General features: G+C 41.7%; 1 protein-coding gene across 1 annotated transcript in view; it reads right to left on the bottom strand.

Annotated features, from left to right (window-relative positions):
* Window positions 1-13403, bottom strand: part of nocta (nocturnin a) — a 33739-nt gene extending 20336 nt beyond the window's left edge. The window contains exon 1 of the mRNA XM_019259188.2: window positions 12729-13403. Coding sequence (XP_019114733.2) covers window positions 12729-12939 — 211 coding nt within the window. The 5' untranslated portion in view covers window positions 12940-13403. The remainder of the gene's footprint in view (window positions 1-12728) is intronic.
* Between the last annotated feature and the right edge of the window lie 200 nt (window positions 13404-13603).

Below are 13603 nucleotides of genomic sequence, written 5' to 3'. Positions count from 1 at the left end.
CGTCAACGGTTTCTGCTTTTATTCATCCTGTATTAAACTGAAAATCAGAGAGATCTGATGCAGGACATGTAACTAAATACACCAAATTATAATTGTTAATGAGGTGCACGGGTATGTATGCTGCCATGTTATTTCAATGTTATTTCAGTATTCTGCTGTCCATCGCACAAGAAAAGATGAGTGCAGATCTAAAGTGAATAGAGTTGAGTTTTATTGAGGCAAGATGGTGCCGTTGTGTGTGGCTGGCTGTCTACCTCTGTTACCTTTTCTGTGTATTGTCCTGTTTTTATCGCTTTTCTCGCATAAAGTGTCATCACTACTGGTGTATGATCACCTGATCCTCTTAAAAATCCGCAATTCGGTTGACAAATTACCGATTCAGGACTTTAACGATCAGACAAATCCAACACCACCTGTTCTGGCGTCCGTACCCTCTCACCTATGGCTTCCTGGTCGGTTGCCTCGCAACAGCCGTCGCAGAAGACGAGGAAAGAGAGGTGGAGTGATATGCCGGCTGAAAGCTCACCTGGCCTCGTCCTCCACGTACAATGCTTGCCATCCGTTGTTTGGTCTCTTCAGCGATTACGCCGGATACGACATCTGAGGCTCCGTGGACTACTCCTACCAATGGCTGCTGCCAGCCGTACCGGAGGCCGGGTGCCCACCTCCCTGCCGCCGACCCGTGAGGATCTGTAGATGGGGCCGCGCGCTGGAGAATCTCCGTTAACCGGGCCTCCCAACAGACGGACCGGCATGGTTCGCATGGCTCTCATCAGCACCAGATCCGTTGTAAATAAGACTTTCATCCTAAACGACTTTTTTACTTCGCATTCTTTGGATTTCCTCCTGCTGACTGAAACCTGGCTGAAACCAGGTGAAATCAGCGCGTTCTCTAAGCTCCTCCCACCCAACTGTTCTTTCTTCAGCTCACCACGAGTGTCGGGGCGAGTGGGGGGACTCGCTGCTGTGTTCAATGACAATTTTAAATGTCGGCTTCTTCCCACAGGTACATACTCCTCGTTTGAACTGCAATTGTTTGCCGTAGAGTTCACAAGTCCTGTGTTGTGTGTAGTTGTCTATCGCCCTCCGAAATATAATAAGGGCTTTATTCATGAGTTCACTGAAATTCTGGCTGACATTCTCCCAAACATGACAAGATCCTGATATGTGGGGATTTTAATGTTCACGTTTGTTGCCCATCTGACCAATTCGCCACCGACTTTAAAAGCCTGTTGGCAACTTTTAATTTGATTCAATCCGTTGATAAACCAACGCACCATCTTGGGCAGACATTGGACCTTGTTATTTCCTTTGGGCTCTCAGTTTCCTGCATCATCTCCCCATTGTGTTTGAAGTGTTAGCCCCCCAATCAGACAGTAAACCTCATGCTCCATCCTGTCAGCAGTGTATTATCACCCCCTCCACGGCCGATGAATTCACTGCTGCCTTTAATGACTTACAGTCTTTTCCCTTGAACGGCTTGGCTTCCCCGCTCTGTCCTGATCATTTTCTCTTCTCCTTCCACTCTACCTGTGCCGGGATTCTGGACTCTATTGCCCCTTTTAGGCAAAAATCTGCCAAGTCAAGACCCCTGGTTGAACGACACCACCAGTGCTAACCTTTCTTTTCACTGTTATGCAGACGACTTACAAATCTATCTGCCAGTGAAGCCAAACAGTAATGGTCAATGTTCTTTGTTTGATTGTATTACTGATATTAAGCAGTGGTTGGCCCGAAATTTTCTTCATTTAAACGATGACAAAACTGAATGTATTGTGTTTGGGGATACTGTGACGGCTGGCCTTGGCACCCTGTCTTCTAAGCTGAATTCAACCGTCAGAAACCTGGGAGTGACCTTTGACGGTCATCTCAGGTTTGACAAACACATCAACAATGTTGTCAGGACTAGTTTTTTCTAGTTGCGTCTCCTGGCCAAAGTTAAAATGTTTTTAAGCCATCATGACCTTGAGAAAGCCATCCATGCTTTAATAAGCTCAAGGTTAGACTACTGCAATGCACTTTATGTCGGCATCTCCGAGTCCTCTCTCAGTCGCCTTCAACTTGTGCAAAACGCTGCTGTCCGTCTTTTAACCAACACCAACAGACGTGCGCATATCACTCCTGTTCTTAACTCCCTTCATTGGCTTCCTGGCCTTGGCACCCTGTCTTCTAAGCTGAATTCAACCGTCAGAAATCTGGGAGTGACCTTTGACGGTCATCTCAGGTTTGACAAACACATCAACAATGTTGTCAGGACTAGTTTTTTCCAGTTGCGTCTCCTGGCCAAAGTTAAAATGTTTTAAGCCGTCATGACCTTGAGAAAGCCATTCATGCTTTAATAAGCTCAAGGTTAGACTACGGCAATGCACTTTATGTCGGCATCTCCGAGTCTTCTCTCAGTCGCCTTCAACTTGTGCAAAACGCTGCTGTCCGTCTTTTAACCAACACCAACAGACTTGCGCATATCACTCCTGTTCTTAACTCCCTTCATTGGCTTCCTGTCTTTTATAGAATTGATTTTAAACTTTTAATATTCGTTTTTAAAACTCTTAACGGCCTCGCCCTATCGTATTTATCTGAGCTTTTAACTGTCCACAATCCTGGTAGAGCTCTGAGGTCTAAAGATCAACTTTTGCTAGAAGTGGCCAGGTCAAAATACAAACACTGGGGTGACCGAGCCTTTTCCGTTGCCGCCCCCAGACTCTGGAATAAGCTCTCTGTCGAGGTGCGTCTTGTTTCTGACCTGGGCTTTTTTAAAATCCAGGCTACAAATCCACTTATTTAGGATGGCTTTTAATACCCAGTAGTATTATGACACTTTTATCTTATTCGATTTTGTTGTATTTTATTGTTTTTACTGTTCCTTTATTGTTTTTAATTTGTTTGTTTTTACTTATTGTTCTCTTTATTTATTATCTGCTGTAAAGCACTTTGGTACACCGAAAGGACTGTTGTAAAGGGCTGTATAAATAAAGTACATTTACATTTACATAATAGAAGTTATCTCATGACTTTCCATATAGAGCTGGTGTAGACCACAGTCCTTGTAATATTATTTAGAGAGGCTCAACAATTCCCACCATGAGCAAGCACTTGGTGACAGTGGCGAGGAAAGGAATAGAAAAACAAGACATTTGAAGACGTCATCTAGTATGCTGGAAATATTTCGTGACATTCTATAAAATAAAAAAATATTCTATAAAATAAAAAAATAATTCAGAGCAGACAGGAGGTGTGTGACTTTCAGCTTATGGGTCAATGACAAATAAAGCTTCTAAAAAGGTATTTTTAAAAAAGTATTTTCAATATAGATGTAATGCATATTTTTGAGTCCAGAACAATGTGTTTGAACAACTTTTCTAACTGTTTTAACTCATTTTTTAACAGTATTTTTAACTTCACGACAAAAAAAAATTGTCAGGTGGCACAACCAAATATTTATGAAAATATATGTACATTCATAATCTTTATTTCAAGATTATTTATTTGGCAACTATCCCTTAGGGTGTCTACACCAGGTAACACATTATTATTTTATTATTGTGTTTTTTTTGTGTTGTTTTTATAATTAAATATGCTTGCATTCTGTAGGTTAGGTTTTAGGTATCGTTAACGTCCAATTTTACATTTAAAGACAGGAAAATAATTACACAAATACACACATTCATATATTCAGTATAATAACTACACACATTTCATGTAAAAAACCATTTGGATAATTTAACCATTTAATCATTAATTGATTTAAATTGATTGCACCACCTGACGAATATGGGTTGTACCACCTGACAACATTAGTTATGACATGAAATATGCTGGGAAAAATGTATTTTCGTTTTAAATAGTAACATGTGTTTTAGTCATCAGTCTCTATTTAAGTTTTCTTAAACAGAGACTTAAACCTAACGCATCAAAAAACACTTCACAAAAGATTACATTCGACACACAACAACACTTTTCTAAATGGCAACAGTGAAGTATCATTTAATAAAATCTGAACATTTTCAAATGTTGGATCAACATTGGTAGACAATATCTTGTCTCAGTTTTGTGTATTAAAGCATTCCCAGTCTGAATGCATCAGAGATGTATAGTAACGAAGTAGAACTACTTAAGTACTGTACTTAAGTACTAAAATGCAGTATCTGTACTTTTTTGGAGTATTATTTTTTTTCCCAACTTCTACTTTTACTGCACTACATATTTTTGATGAATTTATTACTTTTACTCCGATACATTTTTCATGTGCTGAATCGTTACTCGTTACTACTGTAGCGTCCAGCCGGACGGCGATATTGTACAAACTGCATTTATTGCTGAACGGTTTGGTTCAGGACTCGGTTACTGTCAGAACCACGCCAAAAAACCAACATAACAGTCCCGGTCTCACATCAACCTCGCTCGTGCGCCGTACGTCATACACCTGACACCCAGGTGCGCTCTCTCCCACCTGCTCCCCCGCCCCCTCGCTCTCGCATTCATTTAGACCAGACATGGGCAAACTACGGCCCGCGGGCCGCATGCGGCCCCGTTAGGCTTTTCAATACGGCCCGCCGAACTTATCCACATCCAAAAAATAAAAATATATCTTACAAAGATATGTGTCTCATCACTGTGCGATGAAAACTCGGCGAGCTAGCCCCCAAAGAGTAGCAAAAAAAATCCACAAAACGACACAGTATGTCTTATCTTTGCTGTTTTGTGTCAAAAGTTCTATTTCAGCGCGAAGAAACGCTGCTAATGTCTCCTGCTATGTCTCTGCTAATGTCTCCTGCTAATGTCTCCTGCTCTGTCTCTGCTTTAGTTTGAATCAGTCATGAAGCTCCTGGTTGTTAGATAAAGACAAAGAGGCTTTGACAGTGAAGTGTGACCTCTTGCTGCGATATACTACCTTTGTGTTTACTTCATTCTGGATCGTCATTTGTGGGTCAAAGGTGAATGTGGGCGGTACTAATAGATTCTCCCGACTCTGATTGGTCGACAGGTGACAGGTGTCAATCATCCACACTCTGTGTTGTTTTAGCCTTAGCAGCACCGCTAGCTGCTACCTGCTGCTTCATATTCTTTAATACCGCTTGTTTCAAACATCGCGTCGTATTAAAACTCGAAGTCTTCTTTCTTGTGCCACACTGGTGAAGACATGTCCATTATTAGTCTGGCAGAGACGGGGCAAGGCTTGGGTCCTGCCAATAAGGCGCGATAACCTTTGGGGCTCCTCGGCCTCAAACGTCTGAAGATGAACATGTAAAAAATCAGCTGAAAAGTTAAATTGTGTAAAGTTGAAAAGTGAAGCTTTTTTAAACAAAAATATGTTTAAATATATTCAAATGTGTTCAAAGACACACAAAGATGCAAGTAAAAAAAAAAAAGGTTTGCCCACCCCTGATTTAGACGCATTCACAGACCATGGGAAATCACAGAACTCGACCATGAAAATTGTAACACTGTAACATTAGAAGCTGTGCCTTAATAAATATTTAAAATAATATAAACAACAGTACTTCTACTTTTACTTTTACTTCTACTTTTACTTTCAGTACTTGAGTAGCAATTTTTTACATACTTCTACTTGCAATACTTAAGTACAAAACATTTTGAATACTTTAGTACTTTTACTTAAGTATGGTGTTTAAAGAACACTTCAACTTCTACTCAAGTCAGTTTTTTGATATAGCACTTGTACTTCTACTCCACTCCTTTACTCCAGTACTTTATACATCTCTGGAATGCATTAGCCGTGTGTGCAGTGAATTGAGAGGCTCGGGCTCTGCAATCACTTTGGGCACCTTCACCTGCGTAGAAAAAACCTGCCGGAAGCCTGAGAGGAAGGGAATGGTGCTGAGCAAATAAAAAATGTTTTATTGCGGTATTGGGTGACTGGAGATGGTCCACTCATTACATGGAGAATTGTAGGAGATGGATTGCAATTCTTCATCACATCCCTCAGCACTGGCTCCAAGTGGGCCCACACTGCTCTGTCATTATGCCGAAGGGATGCAAAGATGGTCGCATAGGAGCCTTCTGCTGTATAAGCCACACATGTGTGGACTGTGGCCTGCTTCCAACTCCCTCCAAAATGAAAAGCCTGCACCTCACTATTATGTTTGCAGGAGAAATTCTCTGAAAAGTCCACATGGAGGACAATTTCATCTTCTCTTAGGCTTTCTCTTAAAACCCTGCACTCTTTGGCTTGGTTTAAAAATAGTAAACATTTTAGAAGTTTTATAGATAATCTTAGAGCTTTGAATAGCATTATATAGTGACATTCCCTGCAGTTGTGCCACCTGACTATTGCAACTAATCTCAAGTTAAACAGGCTTCTGTTTAGAGGATAGCATTGGCTTCTATCCTTGTCATGAAGTTCAAATAGACCACTTTTGTTATATAATAAAACTATGGAGTTTTTTTTTTTTTTTAAACTTTGCTTTTCTCTCTCGAAACTGCGGCTGCAGCTTCCATTGCCGCGTCTGCCTTTCTGTCACACGCACGCACATGCGCAGTAGTGGTAATCGGCGTCAGGCCTGACTGTACTGTAAATGATACCATAACACAGATCCTCCAGGAATTGCGATTTGCAACTTTAACGCAACTTCAGTGAATCCTCGTCAATTCAGGGCGGTGTTGTAATTTTAACCAATCACTGCAATTTTTCCGCAACTTCCACGCAGTCTGCCCGGGGGATTCAACTCGGGTCAGGGACGGCCGCACGGTGGGGCAGGATCCCCTCGTGGGACCTCTCCTCGGCGCCGGCTGGCCCCCGCCAGGCGCATTTCCTCCGCGGCGGTGTGCCGCGACCGGCTCTGGGTCGGCTCGGAAAGGCTAGAGGGCGAATGTGGAACTGCGAGCTTTACAGCGCCCGCCCGCCCGGACCTCGCCGTTTCCCGGCGCCATGGACTCTCATTAAAGGGTTAATGAGCTATCATCTTAATTGTTCAGTTAGCTCATACTTCAAGCTGAAAGCTAATGATCTGATCAGCTGCATGCTGGTGCGATAAGCTGTATGTTTTACAGTCAATTTACGTACGATCCGATTAGTCGTCTTACTTTTATCGAAAAAATAATGTGATTAGAAGACTATCAAAATAATCGTTTGTGGCAGCCCTATAGCTCACGAGGCAATACTAACATTTTTCTAGTTTTACATTGGTTGTACCACCTGACATGGAAAGCGTGACAGTCTACATATGAGTTGAAAGTAGTTCTTTTTATCAGTATTTGATTTATCAGTATATTTCATTTGAGATCTCTAAACCTTTTAGCTTAGTCCCAAAGGTCTCTTGGGGTCTTCTGGCTGATGCTACATCCTGTTTATGGCTTTACTGTCTCTTCACTTCAAAATAAAAGTCCAATGTTTATGGTTGCGCCACCCTGACAATAATTGATAAATTGCTGGACAAAAGCCTTGCAGTTATTTTAAGAGCTTTAAAAGTATTGATATTAAAAAGAAAAACATTATACAGAAGACTTCAAACATAAAATAATGCCAGAGTATTTTATTTGAAATGCATTATTATTATTGTTATTATTATTAACATTTTTATCTGCTCACTTGCTCGGACAGTTGCAGCACCTGACATCTCAGGGGTTTGAGAGGCCAAAACATAAAATAATAGAATTATTTGAATTTACTGAAAAACGTATGAAAATAAATAGGTTTTATAGAATTAAGTAATAGATGTCATGAATAGATAAATAGATAATAAAATGCATGTCAAATAAAATTGAGTGAAAAAAGAATTTCCCCATTGAGGGATTAATAAAGGATATCTTCTTCTTCATAACACTGTGTTCAGCTCCAACATGTGTGAGGGGGAAGTTAGACAACTTAAACCTTAAAACTCATAAAACAAGTCCTGAATCTTCAAACTTTAGTGAAAGCACATAAAGTAAATCATGGTAAGAGCTATGTGACAAATAGTGAGATGACTGTGAAACAGCCCATCAACCCAAAAACAAATATGCAACAAACAAAGAATGAAAACAGCCATTCTCGCCTTGTTGCTTTGGTAGGGAAACAGTGTATTGTTGACTGCTATATACAAGGCCATAAAACTCAAGCACTATGGGACACAGGCTATCAAGTCTGTATTGTTGATGAGAAATGGAAAAGGAAATACTTGCCACATGAAAGGTTAAAGGATGTCTCTGAGTTACTGGATGCACCAAATGATTTGAAAATCTCAGCTGCCAATGGACAAAGTATGCCATATAAAGGTTTCATTGAGGTTAGCTACAGGCAGAGCTGATCCTAAAGAACTTGTTGTCCCCATGCTAGTGATGAAAGGTGGAAGTCTTTCACAGCCCATCCTAGGCTTTAATGTCATTGAACGAATAGTGACAACCAGCATGACAGGGAAACTGGATGAAACGAGAAGAGAGCAGTTGCATGAGATATTAAGAATGGCTCTCCCTAGCCTTCAGAAAAAAAGTGTCTACTTTTATTGACCTGGTGACTACTGAGCAGTCATGTGACTATGCTGTGAGAACGACAAAAGAGAAAGTCATCGTGCCCAAACACAGTTCCATTCAGATTGAATGTAAGGTGCAGACACAGCCGGTGAAGAGAGACACCACACTTCTCTTTGAGCCTGACATAAATAAGGAGAAGTACAGAACATGCTTCGCAAAGAATGCTCCTCTTTCTCCAAATCAGATGATGACATTGGATGCATTGAAAAACTGAAAGTAAGCATATCATTAAAGGATATGGAGCCTGTAACGCGCACTTACCTGTCAGTGCCAAAGCCGCTATATAAAGAAATGAAAGACTATCTGCACAATCTTATTGCACAAGGATGGGTACAGAAATCCAACTCATCCTTTGCCTCACCGATTGTCTGTGTAAGGAAAAAAGATGATAGCATACGTCTTTGCATAGACTACAGAGAGCTAAACAAAAAGACTCACCCTGACAGACAGCCAATTCCTTGGGTACAGGATATCCTCGACAGTCTTGGTGGCCACTCATGGTTTTCTTTGTTAGACCAAGGAAAGGCCTACCATCAGGGCTTCATGGATAAAGACAGCAGACCCCTGACTGCATTTGTGACCCCCTGGGGCCTGTATGAATGGATAAGGATTCCATTCGGGCTAATGAATGCACCCGCAGCCTTTCAACGCTGCATGGAAGAGTGTCTTGAAGATGTGCGAGATAACATTTGTGTCCCCTACCTTGATGACACACTAGTGTACAGTCAGTCATTTGAAGACCATGTAAACCACGTCAGAAAAGTGCTTCAGCTGTTGAGAAAGTACGGGATCAAACTAAAGCCCAGCAAATGTGAACTGTTTAAACATGAAGTTCGCTACCTGGGAAAGATTGTCTCAGCTGAAGGCAGCCGACACCATTGCTTTTAGAGCCCTGAAAGAAAAGAGACCTAGCAATGTAGGTGAGCTACAAGCTATCATGGGCTTGTTAAGTTATTACAGGCAATATATACACAAGACTTCTCACGTATCGCAGGGCCACTTTATGACTTGATTAAAGGGACAACAGAAGACAACAGTATGCCACAAAACAAGGTTAACACACAACTAGTTGTAAAGAAGTGTGAAGGAGTGCCATCACACAGACCAATTGTGTGGACTGAAAAACACCAACAAATATTGGAGAGGCTAATAGATTGTCTGGTTGAGCCACCAGTCCTCGGTTTCCCAGACTTCTCAAAACCCTTCATCCTCCATACAAACGCCTCAAACCAAGGCCTCGGGGCAGTTCTGTATCAACGACAAGATGATAAGCTACGTGTGATAACATATGGTTCACGAACACTGACTGCTTCTGAAAAGAATTACCATCTTCACTCAGGAAAATTGGAATTTCTTGCTTTAAAATGGGCTGTCACAGAGAAATTCAGAGATTACCTGTACTATGCACCTACTTTCACTGTGTTTAGTGATAACAATCCCCTGACTTATGTCCTGTCAACTGCAAAGCTTAACGCAACCGGATGCAGATGGGTAGCAGAGCTTGCAGACTTTCACTTTACTATTCGATATCGCCCAGGTAAAGAAAATGTAGATGCTTATAGCCTGTCGAGAATGCCTCTAAATGATGAGGAGATGATGGAACAGTGTACAAAAGAAGTGACATCTGACTGTGTTGCAGCAACAACTCAAGCTGTTGAGATTCAAACGTCTAGCTGTTCAGTCTGTCCACTACTAACTTTTCTCCAAGGTGCAGCAGTGAGTGAAGGGACCCACAAACCATTCTCAGTTTCTGAGATCCAACAAGCGCAGCAAGAGGACAAGAACATTGGTCCAGTAAGACAGTGCAAATTACAGGATAACAAGCCATCAGGAGATGAACTTAATGCATTCAGTATGCAAAGCAGGTGTCTACTGTGTGAATGGGAGAGACTTCATATTGATGAAAATGGCATTCTCCACAGAAAAACCACAAATAAATCACAGCTCGTGTTACCTGAAAAGTACAAGGCCACAGTACTGAAAGAATAGCATGATGAGATGGGCCATCAAGGTATTGATCGAACAACATCGCTGATAAGGGAGGTGGCGAATTTGAGAATCAGCTCTTTGCTCAGCTAAAAAAGAATTGTGATGTAATAGGGTCAAGAACGACACCCTATCACCCGCAAGGAAATGGACAAGTTGAACGGTTTAATCGAACATTGCTCCAAATGCTGAAGACACTTACAGATAAGAAGAAAACAAATTGGAAAGACTCTTTGAACAAGCTAATCTATGCTTATAACTGCACCAGATGTGAGGTAACAGGCTTCTCCCCTTTCTATCTTCTGTTTAAAAGGTCTCCAAGGTTGCCTATTGATCTCCTGTTTGGCCTCACCTCTGAAACAGGAAAGATAGACCATCGGACGTACATGGAGAAATGGAAACAAGAAATGCAGGAAGCATATGAAATTGTACAAGAGAACACAAAGAAGTCAACAGAGAGGAGTAAAAGACATTATGATGGAAAACTGAGAAGCTCATTGTTGCAGGTGATCGTGTTCTTGTGAGAAAGGTGACACCTCGAGGAGGCACTGGAAAGCTTTGTAATCACTGGGAAGAGGATGTTCATGTTGTGATTCATCAGGTTGGAGATGACATCCCAGTCTATGATGTCAAGCCTGAAAAGGGAAAAGGAAGATCAAGAATATTGCACCGCAATCTCTTGCTACCTTGTGATCACTTACCTTTGGAAACCCAGCCAAAAGCAGCATCTAAGCAAAAGAAAAGGATGACTGAGACTGCAGCAGAAAACACAAACCCAGAAGAGGATGATGATGATGATGATGAAAGTGGGTTTTACTACAACCCAGTAGTGCAACCTCAAGTGCCATTGGTGGACGAAACAATTGAGCATGCTGACACAGAAGAGGACAGTGACCAAGAGAGACCAGTGTTGAGCACTGATGAGCCTGTGGGTGAAGAAAGGCCCATAACAAATCCAAATGAGCCGGAGCTACAGCAGAAGAATGTGCAAGATGATGATGATAGTCACAACGAAGAGGTACCACCAGTTGAGGAACGGCAGAACGGCAGAGATCCCAGCATCCCCCTATCCAGATTCAAGTGAAGATGACGCAGAACAAAGACATGATTTCCCAAGGAGGGAAAGACGAGCCCCTAGAATCTTCACTTATGAAAGACTTGGAACTCCCGCATGCTATAGTGCAGCACATGCAAATGAAATGTTTCCTCAGTATCAGCCCATAGTATACAGCGAAGTTCAGCCAGCGAGAATGTGGACAAATCCATGTCAGTTCTATCAACCATTATTCATGCCAGGGTATTAGGCATAAGATGGGTTGTATAGCCATGCTTATGATGTCAAGAACAGCTACTAAATTGGTATCACCCTTATGAAATAGAGTTTGGTTTAGACATGTGATGTCGGGACAATTTTGTAGGGGAGAGTGTGACAGGTTGAAATATGTACTCTATGTTATAAGTAAAAAAAACAAAAAAAAAACCCAAGATATAGCCGAATTCGTGATTAGTAATGGTCAAAATAATATTTAAGTAAAATATCGTCAAATGGTTAAAAAGAGTGTAAGAGTGTTTTCCCTTGTTATTTTATTTTCACGGTCATCTGGAATCTGGAATCTGCATTCCGGGATCATTGCTTTGGTCTCCGCCCACATATTTATATTAGAGGAAGCCGGTACTCATTCATTCGAGTAAAACGCTCGCGAGTGAAATACCAACTGTTACAGTTGTAATTTATTTCTCTTCAATATAGGTATGTTGTACAGTTAAAGTCAGTTGTTTTATTTGTATTAACTAGATTACATATTTTAATGTACTAATATTTAGTTTCTGCTAGTTTTTGAGTAGGTTTAGTCAAGTTTTGTCGAGTGTGTGTGCGTACGTACAGGTCCCCGTTTCGTAGTTAAACAAGTATAGCGTTAGCCGTTATTTTGACGTTGAGCATTAAAAACATATTTTGTACTTTTGTTTAAAAGATGTGTTCATGTATTTTAGATTTACTGTCTGTATCAATGATTGTAATGTGTAAATTGTTCTATTTGTTGATGATTCATTCGAGTAAAACGCTCGCGAGTGAAATACCAACTGTCACAGTTGTAATTTATTTCTCTTCAATATAGCGAGTATTACAACTGCTGCTCCCTCAAAAAACACTTTGACTCATGGAGGATGACACGTCAGACGCCTTAAATGTTCATTAGTTTGAAGTAGTTTGATTACAGTATGACTGCTGTGGTGAGTACCGGGTCAAACAGTGACATGTAGGCCTACAGTACCTGGTGATGCCGCCGTGTTGTCTGTTCCGCTCGGGCTCAGCTGGATACAGGCCCCTTTGACTCCCCCTCCGACACCTGAGTGACAGCACTGTGTTCCGCCCGGGGTCCGCACTGCTGCCCCCGATGAGAGCGCTCTCCTGACTGTCGGTCCCCCCAGCGAGGACACACACAGCTGGCCGAATAAAGCCGAACAGCGGCGAGCTGGATTCATTCTTTAGTGTACCGAGTCAAACGGAGAAAGAAGTGTAATTTTCTGGCAACGTGCCGCTGTCTCGTCACCTATACAAACCGAACCGAAGCCATTATTGAACAAACAGCGTGAGAACGTTCCGACACGAACTCTGACAGCACGAACTTCCTTTTCGCTGTGTGTGTTTCAGTGAACAGAATACCGGCAAGTTACGTCAGTTTTCCAGCGAGTAACTGAATGCCGGCCACCGAGGGACGGCTAATGATGGACTAGTCCGTACAGCTTCACCCAGAGCACCACAATATGTTAGAGTTGAACATATACTATAAGAAGTGAAAACACTTCGTTGGACGTGTATCTCACTGTTTAATTCTCCTTCACAAACGGACATTAATGTAACTTTAAAGGAGACACCCCCCCCGTGTCAACAAATGGTACGAGCTGCACTGACTCTTGTACCAAAGAGGCAGAAAACCTACGGGAAGAGGGCGTTGACCGTCGATAACACTCCAATCAGCGTTCAGTGCGCTAATTAGACAAGAATGGCGTATATATATGGCTCTGACGTCACCAACAGGCCTCCTCCACACATGTTCTTTATGCTACTTGGCCTCAAACTGTTACATCATCTTACCTTCCTGTGAAAGCAAGTCCTGTAAATACATAAGAACAGCCTGGCCCAGAT

This window comes from Larimichthys crocea, chromosome I (genome assembly GCF_000972845.2).
Source record: "Larimichthys crocea isolate SSNF chromosome I, L_crocea_2.0, whole genome shotgun sequence".
In the NCBI taxonomy this organism is placed as follows: Eukaryota; Metazoa; Chordata; class Actinopteri; family Sciaenidae; genus Larimichthys; species Larimichthys crocea.
Note: the sequence above shows the minus strand (reverse complement) of the source record. Positions and strands in the feature narration are given on the sequence as shown.